The sequence below is a fragment of the Mobula birostris genome, chromosome 2, assembly GCF_030028105.1.
Source record: "Mobula birostris isolate sMobBir1 chromosome 2, sMobBir1.hap1, whole genome shotgun sequence".
Lineage (NCBI taxonomy): Eukaryota > Metazoa > Chordata > Chondrichthyes > Myliobatiformes > Myliobatidae > Mobula > Mobula birostris.
The window spans coordinates 220,418,204-220,444,939 of record NC_092371.1 but is presented as its reverse complement, the minus strand read 5'-3'; the positions used below and the strand labels follow the sequence as shown (position 1 = coordinate 220,444,939).

The 26,736-nt window shown below is 41.1% G+C and overlaps 1 protein-coding gene across 3 annotated transcripts in view; it reads left to right on the top strand.

Moving 5' to 3' along the window:
• cd2ap (CD2-associated protein) overlaps positions 1-26,736 on the top strand; it is a 247,694-nt gene that overhangs the window by 210,658 nt on the left and 10,300 nt on the right. For all 3 annotated transcript variants that reach the window (XM_072251501.1, XM_072251500.1, XM_072251502.1), the window contains 2 exons: positions 9,235-9,373; positions 14,415-14,542. In XM_072251501.1, coding sequence (XP_072107602.1) covers positions 9,235-9,373; positions 14,415-14,542 — 267 coding nt within the window. The remainder of the gene's footprint in view (positions 1-9,234; positions 9,374-14,414; positions 14,543-26,736) is intronic.

Genomic DNA, 26,736 nt, shown 5'->3' with positions numbered 1-26,736 from the left:
AGATTGATCACCATGTTGGAACTCATGGAATGAGATTAATATGGGGAGTTGGGATATAAAGTGAAAAGGAGTACCCAGTAAGTAAACACTGTGAACCTGGTAAATTGGCAGGGTTTAGTTTTGCAGTGATCAGTTGTGATTCTGCAAAATACTGGATTCATTTCAGTTCAGCTTTTTTTTTGTTTTACATTTTCAACTAACATGGTTGATGTGTTTAGTTTTGCTATCTGTCAGGTTACTGCCTTAAACCGGAATGAAGATTATTGTGATTCTATCCGACACCCTCTTTCCCCCCCGCCCCCCCAATCCTGCCCCAAGAACTGCACTTCTGTGAATGATTTAAAGAAAATCTTAATTCTTGTGAGATTAATATTTTGTAAACTGCAGGCAATTTCCTTGTAGTTTACAAGATTTTAATCTCAACTCAAATGCAGACAGGGTGAAGGGTGCTTGCACTCCTGGAAAAGATGTGATTTTTCTATAATGTGAAGACTATTATGTGCATGTGTGAAGAAAAGCAAGCTGGGAAAATAATGTTGATTTATTTATTTTTACATAAATTCTGTAAGTGAATTTTCATTCCATATTGTGGAGTGCTATAGTATACAGCGGTCCCCAACCACCGGGCCGCGGACCGGTACCAGGCCGCAAAGCATGTGCTACTGGGCCGCAGTGAAAGGATATGATTTGGCGATGTGAGTCAGCTGCACCTTTCCTCATTCCCAGTCACGCCCTCTGTTGAGCCATTACACACGCGAGGCCATTTCCCGCGCATCATCCATGTCAGTGCGGGAAGGAGATCAACTCCTTGAGCTTGCAAATAATGGTGGGCTGAAAAGTATGTTTGACATAACATCTCTGCCGGCATTCCCGATCAACGTCAAGGCTGAATATCCTGAGATAGCTTACGGAACACTGAAAACATCGCTTCCATTTCCAACATATCTCTGCGATGAATGTAACAAAAACTAAATTACGGAATAGACTGGACATAAGGAACCCCGTTCGAGTATCGCTGTCTCCCATCACCCCTCGATGGGACCGTGTTGTTGCAGGGAAACAAATATTCAGCCCAGGGCTCCCACTGATTCAGCGATATTGATGCGTTGCAATCATTTTATATGTTCATACGAGGAAAATATGCGCTGTACGTTTAATATCCAAACGTTACTTAAAATGTTATGATGCTATTATAAGTGACTTATAAAACCATATAACAATTACAGCACGGAAATAGGCGATCTCGGCCCTTCTAGTCCGTGCCGAACGCTACTCTCACCTAGTCCCACCAACCTGCACTCAGCCCATAACCTTCCATTCCTTTCCTGTCCATATAGCTATCCAATTTTTCTTTAAATGATAATATCGAACCTGCCTTCACCACTTCTACTGGAAGTTCTTTAAACACATACTTCAAGCTCCCCGTCCTCCACCGATGATTGACTTATCACTATATTCATGCGAGAAAAATAAGCGCTGTGTGTTTAATATTAAATTTGTTAGATAAACCCTTTTAGAAACGAAATTGAGTGTATTAGCCACTTATTACCAACACTCTGGTCGTGATTAACACCCCCCACCCCCAGCCCCGAACAGAATCGCCAAAAACGGTTTGCAGAGAATAATATCGGCAGGTACACGCATGCGCACTGGTGCCCGCGCAAGGCTTCATGGTCATTGTAGTTTTTCTCGGGGCAAGCACTCCTCTTGTCCGTTGGCAACCCTACCCCCCCCGGGGTTGGCCAGTCCGCAAGAATATTGGCAATCTTAAGCCGGTCTGCAGCGCAAAAAGGGTTGGGGACCCCTGCTATAGAACAGCTGGATCTGGGAATACAGATCTATAATTCCTTGCAAGTGGCATCACAGATAGATAAGGTTGTAAAGAAAACTTTTGGCACATTGGCTGTCTTAAATCAAAATACTGAGTGCAGGAGTTGGGATGTTAGGTTGAAGCTGTATAAGAAATTTCCTACCTACAGGAAAGATGTAAATAAGATTGCAAGAGTGCAGAGAAAATCTACAAGGATGTTCCCAAGAATGGAGACTTGAGTTATAGGGAAAGGTTGAATAGGTTAGGAATTTATTCCCTAGAGTGTAGGAAGGGTATAGATGGGGTAAATGTAAGCAGTCCTTTTCCACTGAGATTGAATGAGCCTCGAACTAGAAGTCATGGGTTAAGGGTGAAAGATGAAATAATTAAGGGGAACGTAAGGCAGAACTTCTTCACTCAGAGGGTGGTGATTGTGTGGAACAAGCTGCCAGCGGAAATGGTGGATGCGGGTTCGATTTCAACATTTAAGGGAAATTTGGATAGGTACATGGGTGGGTGTGGTATGGTGGGCTATGGTTTGGGTGCAGATCAGTGGGACAGGGCAGATTAATAGTTTGGCATAGACTTGATGGGCTGAAGGGCCCTTTTCTGTGCTGTTCTATAACCATCACAGATTGAGTAGTGACTTGTGAATTGTGTAAAAGTGAATTTCTTTGATCTGCATGGCCGTAAAGTGACAATTATCTCTTGCTGTTTCTCAAGCAAGATGATTCTCACTGCAAACACGAGGAATTCTGCAGATGCTGGAAATTCAAGCAACACACATTAAAGTTGCTGGTGAACGCAGCAGGCCAGGCAGCATCTCTAGGATACAGTCGATGTTTCGGGCCAAGACCCTTCATTAGGTGTCGGCCTGAAACGTCGACTGTACCTCTTCCTAAAGATGCTGCCTGGCCTGCTGCGTTCACCAGCAACTTTGATGTGTGTTGCTTGATTCTCACTGCATTCCCTTTTTGAGATGTTATGAACACTTTAAAAATATCCTTGAATTGTTTCTTCTTTCCCTCGGGTAATCTCCTGCTATTGCAGTCATCGGTAGAAATTTTGCTCCAGTAGGTGCTGACTGTCTCCATTCTTGGATCCCATTGTGGTGCACCATGGAATTCTGTGGCAGATCTTATTGATCTTGCATTTTTCTTTCACCTTGTCTGTAGGTCACAAGTTTTCTGTTGGGTCTTGGTCTGCAGGTTGGATTTCAGTTTGCTCAGTCTTCAGTTTGTCATTGATTAGCCCTTAGACCTCCTGGTCATTCTGAATTGAATTGAATTGAGTGATCTTCATTGTCATTATACATGGGTACAATGAAACTCTGTTTGGCTTTCTCTCAGGCAATTAAATAAAGCGGTAGATAAAAACAAGACAGTAATAGAAAAACAGTATTAAATAGATATGTAGCAGAAAATATGTTGTAGCAGCACCAGAGTATCACAGTAATGCACAAAGTGCCATTAGTGCAAGTATTTGAGTCCTTGCACGTGTGTGCTCACAGTTTCAGTCATTGTTCTGTGGGAGTGGTGTGATGGAGGCCACAGCTCTGGGATAGAAGCTTCAGTCTATCTGTTCTGGCTTGTGGTGTCCTGAACCTTTTGCTGGACGGCAGCGGGTCAAACAGGGAGTGGCCGGGGTGTGTGGTGTCTCTGGTTATGCTGATTGCTTTCCTCCTGAGTCTGCTGGAATAGATGGTGTCCAGTCCTGGGAGCTCCATCCTGACAGTTCGCTGGGCTGCCTTCACCACGCGATGCAGGTCTTGTCGCTCAGCGGCTCTGCAGCTGGCAGACCACACTGTGGTGCTGTTGGTCAGGATGGTTTCAGTTCTGCTTCTGTAGAAGTTAAGCAACAGTGTTTCTGGGAGTTTGGCCTGTTTCAGACCAATCTAGTCTTGCTGTTTTTGGGTAGAGAAATCAATATCCAGTCTCTACATTGGTGCTGGTTATGGTGAACTTCAGGGCAGATGAAATGCTGTTGACACACCACGTGGTTCCTGTTGGTTAGGAATCATCAGGTTGTCTAGTATTGATCTCTTGTGTTTAAGATGTACTGGTGTATATTGCTGATAAATTGTAGTGTTTTATTTCACCAAGCCCTTTAAATTGTAAACTTGCACTGTATTTGGGGATCACGTAAAAGAGCCTTCCTATTATCTCATTTTAAAAGCGTTCTATAACTACACGAGCAACAAAGATTTTGCCTGCTGAGTACTTTTTTGGTTCATCTTATGGATTTTGGGCTGCTGATCATGAAAATCGACATGAAACTTCTCTATCACACGCCATTTTTTTGTTTTGGAAATTGCCTAGATTTGTTATTTCAATTCATAATTCAAGTCAATTAAAATGGGTCACAATGTTCTGAAAGGTTTTCTGTCTTGCCCAAACATGTTTAAGCAGGGCACATGCTGCGTGGCAAGACAGGTATTAGAAAGGCTATAAAAGCATCATGCACACACCGATCTATACATTGCATTTACATGTATATTGTTTGCAGTCATGGTGATGCGCATGCTCTATCTGTGTAGTATATTGTATCTACTGATTATGACAAAAATAATTGTGTTTTCAGGAATACTTGTGATAGCAAAATGTCTTATCAATGTTGCAACAGCCACAATAAGACGTGAAAGAATAGGACCTCTCAAGTGTGACAGTGGGAAAGTACGTATGGAACCGGAGGAAATAGCAGGGGTACTTAATGAATACTTTACTTCAGTATTCGCTATGGAAAAGGATCTTGGTGTTTTAGTGATGACTTGCAGTGGACTGAAAAGCTTGAGCATGCAGATATTAAGGAAGAGGATATAATATGAGAGGTATAATATGATTAGGAATAGTCAGCATGGCTTTGTCAAGGGCAGATCGTGCCTTACGAGCCTGATTGAATTTTTTGAGGATGTGACTAAACACATGGATGAAGGAAGAGCAGTGAATGTAGTGTATATAGATTTCAGCAAGGCATTTGATAAGGTACCCCATGCCAGACTTATTGAGAAAGTAAGGAGGCATGGGATCCAAGGGGACATTGCTTTTGTGGGACCAGAACTGGTCATGTTCTGCATGGAGGTTGGTGACCAGTGGTGTGCCTCAGGGATCTGTTCTGGGACACTTGCTCTTCGTGATTTTTATAAATGACCTGGATGAGGAAGTGAAGGGATGGGTTAGTAAGTTTGCTGATGACACAAAGGTTGGAGGTGTTATGGATAGTGTGGAGAGCTGTCAGAGGTTACAACAGAACATAGATAGGATGCAAAACTGGGCTGAGAAGTGGCAGATGAAGTTCAACCCAGTTAAGTATGAGGTTGTTCATTTTGGTAGGTCAACTATGATGGTGGAATATAGTATTAATGGTAAGACCTTGGTAGTGGGGAGGATCAGAGGGATCTTGGGATCCGAGTCCATAGGACGCTCAAAGCAGCTGCACAGGTTGACTATGTGGTTAAGAAGCCATACGGTGTATTGGCCTTCGTCAATTGTGGAATTGCATTTAGGAGCCAAGAGGTAATGTTGCAGCTATATAGGATCTTGGTCAGACCCTGCTTGGAGTATTGTGCCCAATTCTGGTCGCCTCACTACAGCAAGGACGTGGAAACCATAGAAAGGGTGCAAAGGAGATTTACAAGGATGTTGTCTGGATTGGGGAACATGTCTTATGAAAACAGGTTGAGTGAACTCGGCCTTTTCTCCTTGGAGTGACAGAGGATGAGAGGTGACCTGATAGTGGTGTATAAGATGATGAGAGGCATTGATCATGTGGATAGTCAGAGGCTTTTTCCCAGGGCTGAAATGGCTGCCGCAAGAGGGCACAGGTTTAAGGTGCTTGGGAGTAGGTACAGAGGAGATGTCAGGGGTAAGTATTTTACTCGGAGAGTGGTGAGTGTGTGGAATGGGCTGCCAGCAATGGTGGTGGAGGCGGATACGATAGGTTCTTTTAAGAGACTTCTGGATGGGTACATGGAGCTCAGAAAAATAGAGGGTTATGGGTAAGCCTAGTAATTTCTAAGGTAGGGACATGTTCGGCACAACTTTGTGGGCCGAAGGGCCTGTATTGTGCTGTAGGTTTTCTATGTTTCTACAATACTTTCTATTATATTTGTGGCAAGCATACATTTGAAACTCAAAGACAGAGCATGACTCCTCATCAAGAAAGTCTCTGATCTCTACTTAGGGTGCAAAATTGGCGACCAAGGCAAAGCCTAGACTTCTTGCATTTGTTGTGCAGCATGCGCTGTTGATCTTGGAGTTTGGCTCAGCGGTACTCAGAAATCAATGGCATTCGCTGTCCCAATGATATTTGAGACGTATGTTTTCCAGAATAACTGATGCCAAGATTAAGGAAGCCATTGTTGTTGGTCCACAAAGCAAACAGGTCGGCAATGGCAGGCGCTTTGAAGAACTTTTAGTGGGACTGGAGAAAATCATATGGAAAGCATTCAAGGATATTGTTGAAAATTTTCTTGGTAATTGCAGAGCAACAAACTATGTGCACCTGGTTGACAACAGGCTTCAAGCATACAAAGCCATGAAGTTCAACATGTTACTGAAGATTAATTTTCTGCTTTCCAATTTAAAAGACTTCTCTGCAAATCTTGGAGCTGTCAGTGACAAGCGTTGTGAAAGGCTTCACAAGGACATTGCGGTCATGGAGAAACAGTATCAGGACAACCAGAATCTATCATTGCTGGCTGATTATTGTTGGGACACTTCAGCAAGAAGCCTCGGACACTGAGTACAACTGAAAATCATCACAAATTTTTTTAGCTTAGTTGAACAATTGCAAAGCATCAGCGCTGTTATGCAATTAAATGCATTACGTTTGTGTTCAGCTTCAAGCGGACTATCATAACCAAAAAAAAATAAATTCTGAGGAAGCAACACCTTCGGGGAAAAAATTTGCTGTCCAGTGCTATCAGACTAATTTACAAGATCTGTAACAGAATTAAGATACTGCGGAAAATCAAAAAGAAAATTGCAGTTGGTGGAAATCCAAAATGAAAACTGTAAGTACTCAGCAGTTCAGGATGTGCGTGGAGGAAGAGAAACCAAGTTAACATTTCAGGTCTGATTTGGGGTTTTCAACCTGAAATGTTAACTGTTGCGTTCTTCCACTGTTTTCTGTTCGTATTTGAAAATTCCAAGAGTGCTGGAAAAGTAAATCAAGGCTACAAATGTGGTCAACACTTGCCTCCAATCAGGCTGTGTCTGCACAGACAAGAGGGGTGTTGATGCCTGTGTCATTAGCAGCACATCAGTTGCTGTGCACATGTGCACGACTAAGGCAGCATTTATCGTCTGAGGCTACGTCCACACTACGCTGGATAATTTTGAAAACAAAGCCTTTTCTCTTCGTTTTGACCTTCCGTCCACACTGAAACGGCATTTTCAGCCCCTGAAAATGGAGATTTTCAGAAACGGTCTCCAGAGTGAATAAATCTGAAAATGCCTAGTATCTGTTGCAGTGTGTACGGGGTAACCGGAGCTTTTTAGAACCGCTGTCATGACGTGCCGGAACAGATGGCGACAGCGCGGCATTTCATTGTTTTCTTCTTATTATTATTCTTATTATTATTACTACTTTATTGTCGCCAAAGAATCGATACTAGCGCGTACAATCATCACAGCGATATTTGATTCTGCGCTTCGCAGAACCTAACAATTTCAGAATGGACGGCAACTGGACTGAAGCCAGAAGTGTTAGAAATGTACTCACCAAATACTTTGACCCATAGCTTACTGAATAAATACTCACTTTGCCCTGTTTTCTGTCCTTGCTTGTATGAAGGTGCTTTACCTATTTGTGCAAGTACTTCTCTGACAATAGATGTGTAACAGCCTAATGTAACATTGTATGGAAATACAAGATTACACTGATGTAGACATGTTTTATACATTTAACAAGGTGCTTTATTAATGCAACAGAGTTAGTCAGTTTTTCAATGTTCGTCGTCAGCCAGGTCATACTGTCCATGAACTCCCTGTCGGTTGCCTCCATACGCTCCAGTATTTTTTTAGTTTTAAGTCCTCCTGCGTGAGAGCCAAGAGCAATTCCTTTTAACTTTTTCTACTCTGTAACTGGACAAACCCGCACCAAGTATACCGTTTCCTCTTCGCTTGTTTTCTGTGTGTCCTGCGCTTGCCCAGTCGGAGGAGATTCGCCCAAATATCCATCTAATGTGGACGGAGATATTTTGAAAAACGCTTAGTGTTGGACGCCTGTCGATTTTACTCGAAACTGGCGTTTTCAGAATTATCCGGCGAAGTGTAGACGTAGCCTGAGTTGCATCTTAGAGTTTAGCTTGGACTGTTTGTAGAGCAATATTCTTGCTTTATGTTAAATTTTGATGTGGATCAATAAAACAAATCGAATCTGTTTGTGAGGCAGAGCTGTGTGCAGGTTGGTCACTGTGTTTTCCTCCTCAAACAGTGGTTACCAGTTCCACATGATCAACTATGAAGGGCTCTGGCATCTCCTAAGATTACTAGTTATTTATGTTGTAGTCAGGGAAGCTCGCTTATTTCTTTATTGAACATTTAATGCAATTTGAAGCTTTTAAATGTTTAATAACACACAAAATGCTGATGGGACTCAGCAGGTCTATAGTGAGGTAATAAAGAGTCGATATTTCAGGCCTAGACCCTTCATCAGGACTGGAAAGGAAGGGGGCAGAAGATAAGGGAGGGGAAGGAGTTACAAGCTGGAGGGTGATACGAGAAGCCAGGTGAGGGGAAAAGGCGGGGGACGCATGAAGTGAGAAGCATGGAGGTTGTATATTGCATTAGGTTAAGTTTCTGCATTAAATTTTTATCATTAGTTAAAATTAATCGTTTGGCTGGGTGCTATGTGCATCAAATTCTGTGCACAGGTTGTTAGAAATAGTGTTCAAATATGAGGTTTTGTTATGAAAAAGCAAAAATAACACCTGCTGGTGCCTGAAATCTGAAATTAAATCTAAAGATTCTGGAAGTATCAGATTAGGCAGAAACAGAGTTCATGTTTCAGGTACATAACCTTTCATCAGAACAGAAGTTAGAAACAGTTTCAAGCTTTAGAAAGGGGAGAGGGCTGGAGAGAACAAAAAGTATGTCTCTGATTGGGTGAAGACTACACCTGAGGGTAGTGAAAGTTTTTTAATTGTAGTGGATCTATCTGCCATCACTTACTAGTCACAGTTTAAAAAAACATCCTTTCACTAACATTCTTTTTCTCTTCTCCATTCCTGCTTTTGCCCAATTTAGTTGTAGTTTTTCCTCAGTTCTGATGAAAGGTCGTCAATCTGAAATATTAACCGATCTTGCCTCCCCAGGTACTGCCTGACCCACAGAGATTTCCCAGCATTCACCTTTCCGTTTCCCAGTGTCTTGACGGTTAAAGTGAATAATCAAATTGTGGTTTGTGCCTTTGTGTCTGTGTAGATGATCAGAAGTCCGCGAAACCATCTGCCCCAATGGTCCCACCCAAGAAACCCGGCCTCCCTATGAAGCATCATCCCTTCAAGTCAGCCACCCCTCCCAAGCGACCAGAGAAACCCACCGTGCCTCCTCCTCTATCCAAGTAAGGTCTCTTCAAGGTTCTTATGCTGTATGATTTGTCATTGTAAGTGTACTCGTGAGGTGAAAAAATATCATAAATTATTAATAACGTTGGACTGAAGTCATTTTGCTTTTGCGTCAGATGTTTACAAAATTTCCTAAGTTTGGGGAGGAGCTTTTAAGCATCATATATTCTCATAGAAAGGGATTGAAAGAAACTGGAACCTTTCTCATAATATGGTTTGACTTTAAAAAAAATTGACCAACAATATCTATGCCAAAACTCCTCCAAGGTTGCTGTCAAAGCTTGTTAGAATATTTGCATGCGGGACCTTGGTACAATGCCACCTGAAGCCCTGTTGCCACTGAGACTTCACTGACTGATTTCAGGGTCCTGAAAGCAGTGGGTTTGATCATCTGTGGTGAGTGCTTGCAGCTGGGGACGGCAGCTAGTGATTAGGTTCAGCCCTCTGCAGACATCCCACCTCTTGCGGAAGTTCCGGGAGTCTCCCGCATATTAATAGTGGCTCCCTGATGCCCGCAAATTATATACAATGTCCCGGAAATTGATGTTTTTGAGAGCGAGCGTGAGAGAATGCACGAGAAAGAGCGAGAGAGCGAGCGCAAGAGCAAGAAAGCAAGCGCGAGTGAGAGCAACCGCGAGAGAGAGAGCGAACGAGAGAGTTCCAAAAAAAGTCAGAGTGGTAGAGTGTTCAAAAAAAAGAAAATATAAAACGTATGTCACCCTAGACTACACTAAAGTGTACTCCTGCCTAATAGGGGTGAAAGTAATGACAGTGTTGCTCACTGCGCTGTTTGCAACAGTGACTTTTCTATTGCCCATGGTGGGTTAAAATGTAAAAGACGTGTTGAGGTGAGTTTAACAGGTCTCATTCGTTTATTAGCATAGCTAACGTTATTTAAACTAGCTGGCTAGCTGCTAAGGAGCTACTCTATTGCAGACATCCCACCTCTCCCGGAAGTTCCAGGAGTTTGCTACCTCCCTGAAATGAGTTTTTGCAGGGTGGGATGGTTGCCTCTGTCCGGAATGTTCCATCTATAACAGTGGTGGAAGTGAAGTTCATAATGGGAAATATTTGTAAAGGGGAACAGTACATACCTATAGGGACAAAACGCCAATGTCTTCCAGTAAACAGCACAAGCTCAGAAGACAGAATTTCTGCTCTTATATACTGCAGTCCTGTAGTCATTGTAAAGGAGAGCTTTCCTGACTAGCATCGCCTTTAAGTATTTATTAGACATTTTCTCTCATATTACAGTTTGCTCTAAACAATGGAAGCAGTCCAAAAATGTAATCTTCATTTGTTTTCTTTTTCATTTTCTTTGCTTCAGTATAAGAAAAGAATAATTTGCCTGTCGATCATTTAAGGCTTAAGCATTATTTTTAATAGATTTTGACAAATCTTGCTTCCACTTTTTGTGTTCTTCATACATTGGAGTGCCAACTACCCCAATGGGCCTTGAAAAATAATTCAACACCAGCTCCTTTTATCTATATTTAGGATACCAAGAATTCTCATCTTTTCTCTAATGTTGCTTACTTCATAGTGTTATCTGTCAAAAGTATCTATGCACCAAGGCTGCTCTGTTTAAAACTGGTCTTCTAATGGATATTTTCTTTCCCTATTATTTACAAAACTGGCTGCTTCACATTTTTCTGTGGTTGTCAATTGTCTGTGTAATCAGTGGGTCTTGTCATCCTGCTGTTTTTAACAATCCACATCACAGTTGGCTTTGCATCTTACTACAAGTTCCCAGTCTTCCTGTGATTAGGCAATTGAAATTGCAGTGAAGAATGCTGTTAAAATGTTGTTATGTATCATTTGCACTTGAAGTCAATTGTGCCTGAGCTCCCTCCCTCTCCTTCACTACTTCTCTGGTATACATGTGTGACAGCATAATACATCAATTTGCCCTACAATTTACGATGCTGCCTGTTCTGAAATTGAATAGTAAAAGCAGTCTTTTTAAAACCACCACTGGTGAACTAAAACACATTGCTTGCCACTAGTCATTTGTACATGAAGGTCAATCTATTTGAGTGGGCTACTTTGTACATTGGTGCAGTGAGCAGCACTTTCATTAGAGAATAAATTCCATATTTGTCTGTGCTCAAATGTTCAGGTCTCATTTACTGATTTTAATTTTAACATTTATAAACAGGATTAGAACTTTAATTCATGTCTCTTGATGCCTATTAGAAAGGACCTATAAGACCATAAAATATAGGAGCAGAAGTAGGCCGTTTGGCCCATCGAGTCTGCTCTGTCATTCCATCATGGGCTGATCCAATTCTTTAAGTCATCCCCACTCCCCTGCCTTCTCCCCATACCCTTTGATACCCTGGCTATTCAAGAAACTATCTATCTCTTGCCTTAAATGCACCCAATGACTTGGCCTCCACAGCCGAAGTTGTACCGAAACTTGTACCCTTTTTATCTCACTTCAGTATTGACGCAATTGAACTTGCAGATAGCAAATATATTGCAAATGTTTGTTAATTATAAGTCACGTCAAAATCATTGATTTTTTTTAAAGAAAATATTTGAGAATGGATCCCTTGCTGAACCAACTGCCATGTGATTGGATGTGGAAACTCTCTGAGATGGCAGACCTAAATGGAAGGCAGGAGATTGGGACTGAGAGGAAAATGGATCAGCCATGATGAAATGGTGGAACAGACTCAATGGGCCAAATGGCCTAATTCTGCTCCTATATCTTCTGTTTCTCTTTCAATATTTTTATTAATTTCTTACATAAAAGAATACAGTAGGATATATACTATATATTGATTACAATCTATGTACGTTCTAGTACCAATTGTTTGGCGACAATAAAGTATATTGAAATCACAGATAAAGTGTAATTACCTCATATCCATACAAATTAAATTTAAAGATAATATTGAAAACAGATAATTTTATTATACAAAAAAATCTAAACCTGCTACCAGAAAAAAAAAGCTGTTAGGTTAAAAAAAGGAAAAAAATCTTTAACATATAGTAAAACGTTATTAGCCAACATCTGCTTAATAGCAGTTCAAAGATTTTGAAAATAATTCAAAAAAGCTCCCCACAATGTTAAAAAATCTTGTCTAGGTTCAGAAATTGAACAGCGAATCTTCTCTAAATTTAAGCAAGACATAACATCATGTAACCAATGAGTATGAGTAGGCAGAGTGGCATCCTTCCACTTAAGCAACAATGCCCTCCTGGCTATAAGAGAAATAAAGGCCAAAATATGCAGATCATGTGTCTCCAAAATAATATCATTTCCTCCAACAATACCAAATAAGGCAGTCAAAGGATTAGGTTTAAAATGTACTTTAAAGAGCACCAAAAAAGTTAGAAATACTTCCTTCCAATATTTTTCAAGACTCGGACAAGTCCAAAACATATGGATTAGTGAAGCTTCACAATAAGGAGATACATCCAAATAAAAACGAGACAGCTTGTATTTAGACATATGGGCTGTATGAACCACTTTAAATTGTAGAAGGGAATGACAGGCACATAACGATGAGGTATTTAACCAATTTAAAAATTTCATTCCAAGTGTCATCAGAAAGTGAAATCTGTAAATCTTGTTCACAAAGATTTTTAATTTTATCTAAAGGAATATTTCTTATTTCCAACAGCATACCATAAACATTAGATATAGATGCATTATGGAAGGATTTCAAATTAAAAATTATATCAAGTAAAATTTTATCTGGACTTTTAGGAAATATATGTACTTGAGAACGCAAGAAGTCTCTAATTTGTAAATATCAAAAGAAGTGAGTTCTCGGTAGGCTATACTTCACTGACAGTTGTTCAGATGAAGAGAGATTATCTCCAACAAATAAATCATGAAAATATTTAATACCCAATCTATTCCACTCTTTAAAAACTACATTGGACATAGAAGGTTTAAAAAAAAAATAGTTAGAAAAAATGGGACTGGAAAGTGAAAAATTCAATAAACCAAAATATTTTCTAAATTGTACCCAAATCCTTAAAGTGTGTTTAACTACAAAATTATCAGTTAAATTACTTAAAGGTAAAGGAATTGAGGATCAGAGAAGAGAAATGATAAAAAATTTATTAACAGAGTTAACTTCTAAAGAAGCCCAAACCAGACAGTCCTCTCGATTAATATAATATAACCAAAACGTAAGATTCAGTATACTGACTGCCCAGAAATGATCTTCTATTCTTATGAATACTAATATTTGGTTATGTCAAGGGTACCAATTCCAGTCAAACTGGTTAGGGCATTGCAATTAATTTCTCCCAATGAAAGCAAGCAGCTTTTTTCTGCTCCAAAGAAATAGCTTAATAACAGTCGTAATAACACCAACGAAGGTCATGAAGAATGATGTGTTACGTGATCTGGATTATTTTTCATAATAGCGCAGAGCAGACACTCTGCTGCAGGAGTAATTGAAAACAGGTTGAATAATTACATAATGATCTTTGGCATGAATTGTTTTGCCCCTTTGTTGTTATTTATCTGTGTCCTTCTGAGCAAAATTACTCTCCAATCAATTGGTGCAACATTGGAATCTATCCTGCAATAACCCACATCGCCAGTCTACTTGTAGAAAGAGTTATCCAAGTAATAAGTCCCTGGTTTCAGAAGTGAATGCTTCTGGACGTCTTGTGAAGATTCACTTCATTTAATATCAACAGAAATATACTTTCAAAGATCGATCAGGTGTCATATTGATGTTAAGGAGGGTAGCTCAGTTTTGTGTAGCACTAGAATCTACGTGATTAGGACAGTAAGCAAGGATTGCATACATTCCATGACTGGGGTTGGATGTTTCTCTGTCCCAATCTTGAATTAATGACAAGTGTAGGAATGATTTCACATGATTGTTTGACAATGGCATCGGATCAATCAGTTTCATCAGCAGAAAGACTTGTCCTGGAAGAATGTAATAATTCTGGATTTTTTTAACGACTCCTTGTATGTGAAATTATAGGCTCTGTAATCATGGATAATTATGCCCTTAAACATATGATCAATCACTTAATAAGTTTTGTTGTCTTTAATAGGGTAAATGGAGAGGTGCCTTGCAATCGACCAAAGTCAGACCTTGATTCAGCAGTGTTTAGACCAAAACCTGAAATCAGTATTCGACCAAAGTCAACAGAAATAGTAATTGACAAAGCTTCTGACATTGGTAAGACCCTGAGTAAAATCTGTGTTAGATTTGATTTGTTTGGTTATTTATTTTTAAAAACAGTGAATGATTTGAATGAAGATTCTTCTGTAATGAAATTTTCTTTTATAATGAAAATTTATGCATAAATACTAATGTCTAGTTACAGTAGTTTAGCATATCTCCAAAACTGTATAAGGGCTAAGAGTGTTGTAAAAGCGTGCCTGAAGGCTTTGTGTGTCAATGCAAGGAGCATTCGTAAAAAGGTGGATGAATTAAAAGCGCAGATTGTTATTAATGAACATGATATAGTTGGGATCACAGAGACATGGCTCCAGGGTGACCAAGGATGGGAGCTCAGCATTCAGGGATATTCAATATTCAGGAGGGATAGACATGAAAGAAAAGGAGGTGGGGTAGCATTGCTGGTTAGAGAGGAGATTAACGCAATGGAAAGGAAGGACATCAGCCGGGAGGATGTGGAATCGATATGGGTAGAGCTGCATAACACTAAGGGGCAGAAAACGCTGGTGGGAGTTGTGTACAGGCCACCTAACAGTAGTAGTGAGGTTGAGGATGGCATTAAACAGGAAATTAGAAATGCGTGCAATAAAGGAACAGCAGTTATATTGGGTGACTTCAATCTACATATAGATTGGGTGAACCAAATTGGTAAAGATGCTGAGGAAGAGGATTTCTTGGAATGTATGTGGGATGATTTTTTGAACCAACATGTGGAGGAACCAACTGGAGAGCAGGCTATTCTAGACTGGGTATTGAGCAATGAGGAAGGGTTAATTAGCAATCTTGTCGTGAGAGGCCCCTTGGGTAAGAGTGACCATAATATGGTGGAATTCTTCATTAAGATGGAGAGTGACATAGTTAATTCAGAAACAAAGGTTCTGAACTTAAAGAGGGGTAACTTTGAAGGTATGAGACATGAATTAGCTAATATAGACTGGCAAATGATACTTAAAGGGTTGATGGTGGATATGCAATGGCAAGCATTTAAAGATCACATGGATAAACTACAACAATTGTTCATCCCAGTTTGGCAAAAGAATAAATCAGGGAAGGTAGTGCACCCGTGGCTGACAAGGGAATTTAGGGATAGTGTCAATTCTAAAGAAGAAGCATACAAATTAGCCAGAAAAAGTGGCTCACCTGAGGACTGGGAGAAATTCAGAGTCCAGCAGAGGAGGACAAAGGGCTTAATTAGGAAAGGGAAAAAAGATTATGAGAGAAAACTGGCAGGGAACATTAAAACTGACTGTAAAAGCTTTTATAGATATGTGAAAAGAAGATGATTGGTTAAGACAAATGTAGGTCCCCTACAGACAGAAACAGGTGAGTTGATTATGGGGAACAAGGACATGGCAGACCAACTGAGTAACTACTTTGGTTCTGTCTTCACTAAGGAGGACATAAATAATCTTCTGGAAATAGCAGGGGACAGAAGGTCTAGTGAGATGGAAGAACTGAGGGAAATACATGTTAGTAGGGAAGTGGTGTTAGGTAAATTGAAGGGATTAAAGGCAGATAAATCCCCAGGGCCAGATGGTCTGCATCCCAGAGTGCTTAAGGAAGTAGCCTAAGAAATAGTGGATGCATTAGTGATAATTTTTCAAAACTCGTTAGATTCTGGATTAGTTCCTGAGGATTGGAGGGTGGCTAATGTAACCCCGCTTTTTAAAAAAGGAGGGAGAGAGAAACCAGGGAAATATAGACCGGTTAGCCTAACATCAGTGGTGGGGAAAATGCTAGAGTCAGTTATCAAAGATGTGATAACAGCACATTTGGAAAGCGGTGAAATCATCGGACGAAGTCAGCATGGATTTTTGAAAGGAAAATCATGTCTGACGAATCTCATAGAATTTTTTGAGGATGTACCTAGTAGAGTGGATAGGGGAGAACCAGTGGGTGTGGTATATTTGGATTTTCAAAAGGCTTTTGACAAGGTCCCACACAGGAGATTAGTGTGCACCTTAAAGCACATGGTATTGGGGTAAGGTATTGATGTGGATAGAGAATTGGTTGGCAGACAGGAAGCAAAGAGTGAGAATAAACGGGACCTTTTCAGAATGGCAGGCAGTGACTAGTAGGGTACCGCAAGGCTCAGTGCTGGGACCCCAGTTGTTTACAATATATATTAATGACTTAGATGACGGAATTAAATGCAGCATCTCCAAGTTTGCAGATGACATGAAGCTGGGCGGCGGTGTTAGCTGTGAGGAGGATGCTAAGAGGATGCAGGGTGACTTGGATAGGTTGGGTGAGTGGGCAAATTCATGGCAGATGCAGTTTAATGTGGATAAATGTGAGGTTATCCACTTTGGTGGCAAAAACAGGAAAACAGATTATTATCTGAATGGTGGCTGATTAGGAAAAGGGGAGGTGCAACAAGACCTGGGTGTCATTATACACCAGTCATTGAAAGTGGGCATGCAGTTACAGCAGGTGGTGAAAAAGGCGAATGGTATGCTGGCATTCATAACAAGAGGATTTGAGTACAGGAGCAGGGAGGTACTACTGCAGTTGTACAAGGCCTTGGTGAGACCACACCTGGAGTATTGTGTGCAGTTTTGGTCCCCTAATCTGAGGAAAGACATTCTTGCCATAGAGGGAGTACAAAGAAGGTTCACCAGATTGATTCCTGGGATGGCAGGACTTTCATATGATGAAAGACTGGATTGACTAGGCTTATACCCGTTGGAATTTAGAAGATTGAGGGGGGATTTTATTGAAACATATAAAATCATAAAGGGATCGGACAGGCTAGATGCAGGAAGATTGTTCCCGATGTTGGGGAAGTCCAGAACAAGGGGTCATAGTTTGAGGATAAAGGGGAAGCCTTTTAGGACCGAGATTAGGAAAAACTTCTTCACACAGAGAGGGGTGAATCTGTGGAATTCTCTGCCACAGGAAACAGTTGAGGCCAGTTCATTGGCTATATTTAAGAGGGAGTTAGATATGGCTCTTGTGGCTAAAGGGATCAGGGGGTATGGAGAGAAGGCTGGTGCAGGGTTCTAAGTTGGATGATCAGCCATGATCATACTGAATGGCGGTGCAGGCTCGAAGGGCCGAGTGGCCTACTCCTGCACCTATTTTCTATGTTTCTATGTGACGCTGCGCTGCAATCCCCGTTGAGTCACTGCTCAGATTTAGTTGCTCTTTAATGGTTTTTTAAGTTTGTAAGTGTAGCTCCCCCGCTGGCCACCCTCAGGGTTGCTCGGCTTGCTGTCGTCTAGGGAAACAGCCCTCGGCCCCGCCAGACTGGGTAATTCGTTGGTGTGGATGCTGTGTTTGTGCCCTTTTTAAATCAGTAATGTGTGTCTCTGTGGGTTATTTGCTGGTTATTGCTGCATGCGTGTTGGGTGAGGTCTTTGTTTGAGTTCAGACTAGCGTTGACGAGTTCGGGGTGGAACTCGGGGCTGTTCATGCTGTTGGGAGAGAGAGGAAAGAGTGGTCTGATTCGGAGGCAGTGTTTGCAAATAAATGTTCCAGCTCTGGCAGGCTCCACCTGGCGATTGGGATAGTGTCCACCCCAAGAGGGGCGGAGGTGTGCGAGATGAGGGCGGAGCAGATCTCTCAGTTATTAGATGAGTGGCAGTGCCCGGTTGAGGAAGAGCAACAGGGATTGGTTGAAAGTTTGAGTAGGCGGGCTGGTGACGGTGTTAGAGCTGTCGAGTTCACTTACACCGTAGTGACAGCTGTCAGTTATTTGAAAGAGCGGGGAAAGTTTTCAGTGTGTCTTCTCTGGCTAGGAGGGCGGCTAAATTGCTTGCAGTGCCAGGGGGATCATTTCAGGGGATCAGCCCCTCCTTCAGTTGTTCAGCTTATCAGAGAGGTGTCGGGAACCTTAGTGGAGGCCCAGTGGGGGAACGGCTTGGGGTCTCTGGGGAAGCACGTTCCCAGCAATGTACCAATGTACTTCCGAAAGAAGAAGACCCTTTTCCTGAAGGCTTAGAGGGGCCACGCCCCAGGGTTCCATTACGGATAGAGGGAAGCAATGCTAAAGCCATCCTCAACCCCGGGGCGCAGGTCAAGTTGTTGTACAGTTCGTTTTACAACTGGTGTCTGAAGCATTTATCCTTGACAACCGCAAGGGCACCGGAGATTTTGGGTACTAGTGGCAGTAGTTATTCAGAAGACGATGATTGGTTAATGACCCTGGAGTTCATGGAGGCATTGTCTGGGAACCCAGTGTGTCGAGTCGCTTCTGAGGATGTGTGTAGCAGCCTTGAGCGGATACTGAATTTACACGAGACCCAGCGGTGGTATGGCTTGGGGAAAGTAGCTGTGGGCAGTCTGAGTTGCGGCAGGATCAGGAAGGAGGAGAGGCGGGGCCCCGGACACGGGACAGGGGGCTCTGAGCTGTAGTGGTGGCCTGAGTGAGAGAGGAGTTGGCAAGCAGGCTCGAGGTATCCCTAGTAGTGTCTGAACCTTTTGGGTTTAGGTGAGGGGGTATGGAGGTCTCGGAGGGTTAAGAAGCTCCCAGATAGTTTGGCCTATGTAGCACCCGTGGGACGGGAGTAAGGTCCACTGTTTGGGGAGCACTGTCACTGTGTGTATGTGTGTGTTGTGTGTCTGCAAGATTGGTTGGCGAGCTATTTAGAAGTCATGAGGACATGAATTTATTTGGTGGGGGGAGAGTGTAAGGGCGTTTCGACTTTTATGTTACTGCGGAGGCTAATTAAAATGGCGTCTTTGTTATGTTAATCTGGGGAATGCGGCTTTGTTGTGTTAAACGCTGAGAAAGTTTGCGCTAGCAGCTTGTTTTGCTTTAGAGTGTGATAAGAGGGTGATATTAACCAATTGGGATAGTAGTTATGGTTTTGGTGTATTTGAAGATACTGTATGCGCGGGGTTTTGGGGCAGAAGGCGGGAGAGTGAGACAGAGGATGGACAAGGTGCTGTGATGTCCGCTAACGGGTTCGGACCCCGAGGAGGGCGTACGGCACGGAGACGGACTCATGTGGAGCGTCTGGTCGACCACTGTTGGTGGTCCCAGGCGGCCGGTCGAGGTGGTCGGAGGGGTCGCAGGGTGAAGAAGAAGGTCCTTGAGCTCCAACTGTTTTGTGCACAAAGAGATTGAACTTTGATGTGTGGTGCCTTTTATTTTCCTTTTATATTTTATTCTCTATTAATTATATAGTTCCAGTAATATCTATAAACTGTAAATCATTTAATTGCATCTGGTGTATTGTCTGTTATTTGGGCGGGGTGGGGTACCTCACACAGCATCCACACAAACTTGGCGGGGCCGAGAGCTGTTTCCCTAGACGACAGCGAGCCGAGCGACCCTGAGGCTGGCCAGGAGGGGCTACATCAGGATGGTTTTGGGGACAGAGGGAAGTTAGGGTTCAGGTAAGGGGATTAGGGACAGGGATGTGGGGGGAATTAGAGGTCAGGCCGGATTCTAAGTCACCACTCCGCATTTAGAGACTGGCGACATGGGCATGGGACAGCCACGGTCGAATGTCGGGCTTGCAGAGTTTGAGTTCCGTGTGGCTAGAAGGAATGAGTTCTGATAACTACAAATCAGTGAAACTGGAGTTTGAGGCGTTGTGTTCAGTGATTGCAGTGTGCTGAGACCAGTGCTGAGGACTGAGGCCCGAGGTTTGATTCGGAAGTCCGAAAGTTGAGTCCCGTTGGCCAGAGCTGCATCTGTGAATCTGAGTCCACTGGGGAAGTTAGAGCCCTCTGCAAGCCTGAGTCCTCTCTAGGCTGGAGGGCGAAGAAGACAGCCTGTCCTACATTTGAAGGACTGTGTATGGGTGGGAGGAAGGATTGGGGATCATTTCATTGATGTTATGTCATTCTGTGTTGTTCTGCCCAGTATAATGGGCGTGCTATGTTGGCATTGAATTGTGTGGCAATATTTGTGCACTGCCCTCAGCACACCCTCTGGTGAGTTGGTTCTTACTGCACATGCAGCATTTCACTATATGGTTTGATGTACATGTGATAAATAAACTTGAATCTTCAGTATGGAGCACTTTCCCAACCATTTGTGTCCATCATCAAAAGTTCGCTGATTCGTTAACTTCAGAAACTTCAAAATTAGAACTTTCAAATATCCTGAACATTCAAGTTATCTCTGCTTCAAAATTTTAATTTTGCTTCAAGCCACTACAGTAAGTTTTAAATTTATCTGGTATGTTGTGCAACAATGTTTATTCCATTAAGTTCTTGTAATGTTATTTTAAGCCTATTAGCTCATCCTTTTGGCAGAATATGAATTGCAGTGTTTTTCTTTTTGAGCAGCATTCTTCAGACAACATTTCAGATTTCATGTCACAAGAATTTTTCCAAAGCTTCTTTGTAGATCCTTCTTTTGAAGATTTACTGAATTATCTTTCAAAAAATTAATGGATCTTTTGTGTGCCTGGTTTCTTCCATTAATTTCTCTGCTCTTCCCAAAATTGTTATGTTATTTTGTCGTGGTTCCACTTCGGCCATAATTCCTAATGAAATATAGACCATAAGATATTGGGACAGAATTAAGCCATTTGACCCAACGAGTATGCTCAGCCACTTGATTGTAGCTGATCCATTTCCCCCCCTCAACCCCTACCCACTGTTGTGCTGCCTTTGCAATTGCATCAATATATTGGCCCAGTATAGATTTTCAGAGATGTTGACTCCCAAGAGCTTGAAACTGCTCACCCTTCCCACTTCATATCCCTTGATGAAGGCTGGTGTGTGTGTTCCCTTGATTTCTCCTTCCTGGTCCACAATCAATTCCTTGGTCTTAAATGACATTGAGTGCAAGGTCGTTGTTGTAACATCACTTAACTAGCTGATCTGCCTTGCTCTTGTGTGCCTTCTCATCACAATCTGAAATTCTGCCAACATTAGTCATGTCATTGACAAAATTATAGATGGCGTTTGTGCTGAGCCTAGCCACAGAGTGATGTGTGTGTGGAGAGAGGGAGAGGGAGAGAGAAAAAAAAAGCAGTGGGCTTATCAGGCAACCTTTAGGTGTGCCAGTGTTGATTGTCAGTATGGAAGAGATGTTACTTCTGTCATTTCCCCGATGAGTAAGTCAAGGATCCCGTTGCAGAGGGAGGTACAGAGGCCCAGGTTTTGGAGGTAATTGATTGATATTGTGGGTATGGGTGGTGCTGAACGCTGAGCTGTAATCAATAAACAGCAGCCTATTGTAATATTGCTGTTGTCCAGGTGGACCAAGGCAGAGTGGAGGCCAGTGAGATTGCATCTTCTGTAGATCTGTTGTGGTGAGGGTTAAATTGCAATGGCTCCAGGTCCTCACCTAGGCAGGAGTTCATTCTGGCCATGGCCAACCTCTTAAAGCACTTCATCACAGTAGATGTGAGGGAAACTGGGTGATGGTCATTGAGGCAGCTCACCCTGTTCTTCTTGGGCAGGGTGAGATGTCTGATCATACACGATGGCAGTGGAATATGGTGACTCTCTTGTGCAACTCCAAAGGGAATCATCAGTTACTCCCATTTAGGACTACTACACCTGACATGGCCACTTCAGTAAGAATCGTCATTTTAAGATGTTTATAAAATCTGTTGATTCCTGCAAACTGCCGTGGTCTGATTGTGGAGAGCTGATCTTATTTGACCTTTCACACACTTCTCTTTCGAGACAAATAAGCTCGATGTGCTATTATGGCTGTAAAAGGTGTTGGGTCTTAGTTAAGCAAGGCTTTGAGTTTGAAATTGTCAGTTTTATTATTAAGTCCATGGCCCTGCAGATATTGGTGATCTTTCCATTTCATTTCCTTGATTGGCCATGAACTTAATTAATCAACTACTGAAAACCCATTCTCAGGATCCAAAGCTCTTGCTTAAGTCTCCACTTCAATTTTCTATCTCTTTTGATGTGCCTTAAAACCTAGCTCTTTGGCCATTCTCCCCTGTTGACTGGACTAGCCCTGATTGTTTTATTGGCCAAATGAAACCCCATTATGCTGTAAATGCAACATAAAAATAGAATTAGTGGTTGTGTTAATGATGGTATTATTATTGGTTGCCTGTTATCTGTTGAGGAACAGTGCAAAGCTGTTTCACATGCCATCCTTATGAGATCATTTTATTACATTAGTACATTGAGTAGTACAAGGGAAAAGCAGTGACAATGCAAAAAGTGCAGTGTAGCCATAAAAATGTAGATTGTGAGGCTAGGGTTCTATCATAGCATACTAGGGGACCGTTACAACAACATGGAAGCTGTCCTTGAGCCTAGAAGTACGTGCATTCAACCTTTTGTATCTTCTACCCAATGGGAGCGGGGAGAAGAGAATATCTGGGGTGCGTGGGGTCTTTGATTATGTGGCTGGCTTCTGAGGCAGCGAGATTCCCAACCTGGGCCCACAGACCCCTTGCTTAACAGTATTGGCTCATGGCAAAAAAAAAAGGCTGGATTGATAAAAGAAAAATATTCTGTTGCTCCTAATCTAGAGCTTTATAAAAAGAGAGTTGAACTTTAGATGCAACACAGTTTGTTATTAACATCCCCAATTGAAAATCAATGACTTAAGACTAAGAGTCAATTTTATATACCTGGTGATAAATCGGATAAATTACTGGTCAACCAATTGAAAGATTATTAAAGTTCGTAAACGGGATGGTATTTTGACAGTTGACCATGACGAAATTAATAATCTTTTCGAGAATTCTATACCTCTTTATACCAATCAGAATTTCCTGACAACTCTAACATAATGCATGAATTTGTAAGGGAATTGAATATTCTGAAATTACCACTTAATGAACGTTTAGCACTAGATGCATCCATTCCGGGAGAAGAAATAAAGAAAGCAATTTTTTTGATGAATTCTGGTAAAGCACTTGGTCTGGATGGGTATACAGTAGAATTTTAAAAATCTTTTTCAAATCTACTTTCTCCTTGGTTATGTAGAATCTTTAAGGATGCCTTATTTGTAGGTAAATTACCACAGTCCTTTTATGAAGCATCTATTTCTTTAATTCCTAAAAAAGATAAAGATCCCACTGAATGTGCATCATTATAGACCTATATTCTTATTGAATGTAGATTCCAAAATCTTTTCCAAAATATTGGCAATTAGATTGGAAAATGTATTGCCACAAATTGTCTCTGATGACCAGGCAGGATTTGTTAAAAATGGTTATTCGTATTTTAATGTCAGGGGGTTAATGAACATTGTATGTACTACTTCATATAAAACTCCAGAATGTGTTATTTCACTTGACGCCGAGAAGGCATTTGATAGTTGAATGCGAATATTTATTTAACACGCTTGAGAAATATAATTTTAGCCCAAAATTTATATCTTGGATTAAATTGATATAATATTATACACCTTTGGCTTCTGTACTTACCAATAATCAGAGATCCCTCCTTTTTAGGCTTTCTTGAGGTACTAGACAGGGCTGTCCTTTAAGCCCTTTACTATTTGATATTGCCTTGGAGCCCTTGGCAATCGCTCTTCGTGATTCTCCCAATAATATTGGCATTATTCGTGGGGATGGGACGCGTAAGGTATCACTATATGCAGATGACCTGTTACTATATATCTCTAACCCAGAGAAATCCATCCCTGCAGTAATATCAATACTTGCTCAGTTAAGTAGTTTTTCTGGTTATAAGAGTATTCTTAGAGATGGTATATATAATTATCTGGATAGACAGGGTCTGATTTGGAACAGTCAACATGGATTTGTGTGTGGAAGGTCATGTTTGACAAATCTTATTGAATTTTTTGAATAGGTTACTAGGAAAGCGATGGATGTTGTCTATATGGACCTCAGTAAGGCTTCTGACAAGGTTAGTTAGGAAGGTTCAGTCATTAGGTATTAATATTGAAGTGGTAAAATGGATTCAGCAGTGGCTGGATGGGAGATGCCAGAGAGTAGTGGTGTGCCTCAGGGATCTGTACTGGGTCCAATGTTGTTTGTCATATATGTGAATGATCTGGATGATGGGGTGGTAAATTGGATTGGTAAGTATGCAGATGTAGGTGGAGTTGTGGATAATGAAATAGGTTTTCAAAGCTCGTAGAGAGATTTAGGCCAGTTAGAAGAGTGGGCTGAAAGATGGCAGATGGAGTTTAATGCTGATAAATGTGAGGTGCGACATTTTGGTAGGACTATTGAAAATAGGACATACATGGTAAATGGTAGGGCATTGAAGAATGCTGTAGAACAGAGGGATCTAGGAATAATGGTGCACAGTTCCCTGAAGGTGGAATCTCATGTGGATAAGGTGGTGAAGAAAGCTTTTGGTATGCTGGCCTTTATAAGTCAGAGCATTGAGTATAGGAGTTGGGATGTAATGTTGAAATTGTACAAGGCATTGGTAAAGCCAAATTTGGAGTATTGTGTACAGTTTTGGTCACCAAATTTGAAAGGTTTGAACGGGTTGGGTCTTTATTCTTTGGAGCGTAGAAGGTTGAGGGGGGACTTGATAGAGGTATTTAAAATTATGAGGGGGATAGATAGAGTTGACGTGGATAGGTGTTTTCCATTAAGAGTGGGGGAGATTCAGACAAGAGGACATGGGTTGAGAGTTAAAGGGCAAAAGTTTAGGGGTAACATGAGGGGGGAACTTCTTTACTCAGAGTGATAGCTGTGTGGAACGAGCTTCTGGCAGAAGTGGTTGAGGCAGGTTCGATGTTGTCACTTGAAGTAAAATTGGATAGCTATATGGTCAGGAAAGGAATGGAGGGTAATGGGCTGAGTGCGGGTCGGTGGGACTAGGTGAGAGTAAGAGTTCGGCACGGACTAGAAGGGCCGAGATGGTCTGTTTCCGTTCTGTAATTGTTATATCGTTAATAAGTGTGAGCTTTTTCCATTAAATATGCAAGTTCCAATCTATAGAGAATCACCATTTAGACTGGTTACTGACTATTTGTTTTACTTATTTGGGTGTTAAAATTACTAAGAAACATAAGGACTTTTTTTTACCCTTAATTGATCATGTTAAACAACTGCTTACGAAATGGTCCCCGTTGTCATTTACATTGATTGGCCGAACTAATGCTATTAAGATGGCTATTTTACCTAAATTTCTGTATCTATTTCAGGTGGTACCAGTCTTCATCTCTAAATCCTCCTTTGATATTATTGGTTCTAAAATGTATTCATATTTGGCAGAATAAAAATCCTAGGTTAAGTAAGAAATATTTACAGAAATCAGAAAAGGATGGCAGTTTGGCATTGCCGAACTTTAGATTCTATTATTGGGCAATTAATATTCGATATCTAACATCTTGGACTCAAGATTTGGATGAAATTCAGTGTCCACGATGGGTGAACCTTGAGTGCGAGTCTGTACAGGGGTTCTCATTGGCTTCTATTTTAGGGGCTTCGCTTCCCTTTGCGCTCACTAAACTGAATAAACAAACAATTAATCCAATAATTAAACATACAATACAAATATGGTTTCAATTTTGTAAATTTTTTGGATTGAATAAATTTATCCTATCAAGTCCTATTATATCCAATTTTTTCTTCCAATCATCCAGAACTGATCAAGCTTTTCTTTTATTGAAAATGAAGGGAATAACATGTTTTCGTGATTTATTCATGGATAATTGTCTCATGTCTTTTGAACAGTTGTCTAAAAAATTAATTTGGCTGGATCACATTTTTTCTGATATTTACAGATTAGAAACTTTTTGAATGTTATTTTACCTACTTTTCCGATACCATATCAAACTGAAATTACAGAAAAAATTTTAAGTTTAAATCCCAATCAGAAGAGTGTAATAGCAATTATTTATGATTTAATAACAAAAATATGTCTAGGTACATCTGATAAAATTAAGAATGAATGGGAAAGAGAACTTCAGGTATCTTTACCTATAGAGAAATGGGAGAAAATTCTCCAACTAGTTAACACTTCTTCAATGTGTGCCAGACACGCTTTGATACAATTTACTGTGGTTCATAGGGACCATATGTTCAAGGATAAGTTAGCTCATTTTTATTGCCATATAAATCCTGTCTGCGACAGATGTAATTCTGAGGTAGCTTCCTTGTCACATATGTTTTGGTCTTGCCTTCTTTGGAAAAATATTGGAAAGACATTTTTGATGTTATTTTAGTAGTTTTGCCTATTGATTTCCAACCTCATCATATTACTGCAATTTTTGGATTACCAGTGATGGACTATAAGCATTTATCCCCTTCAGCTTGCTGTTTGATTACATTTGTTACATTAATAGCCAGAAGATCCATTTTATTTAAATGGAAAGA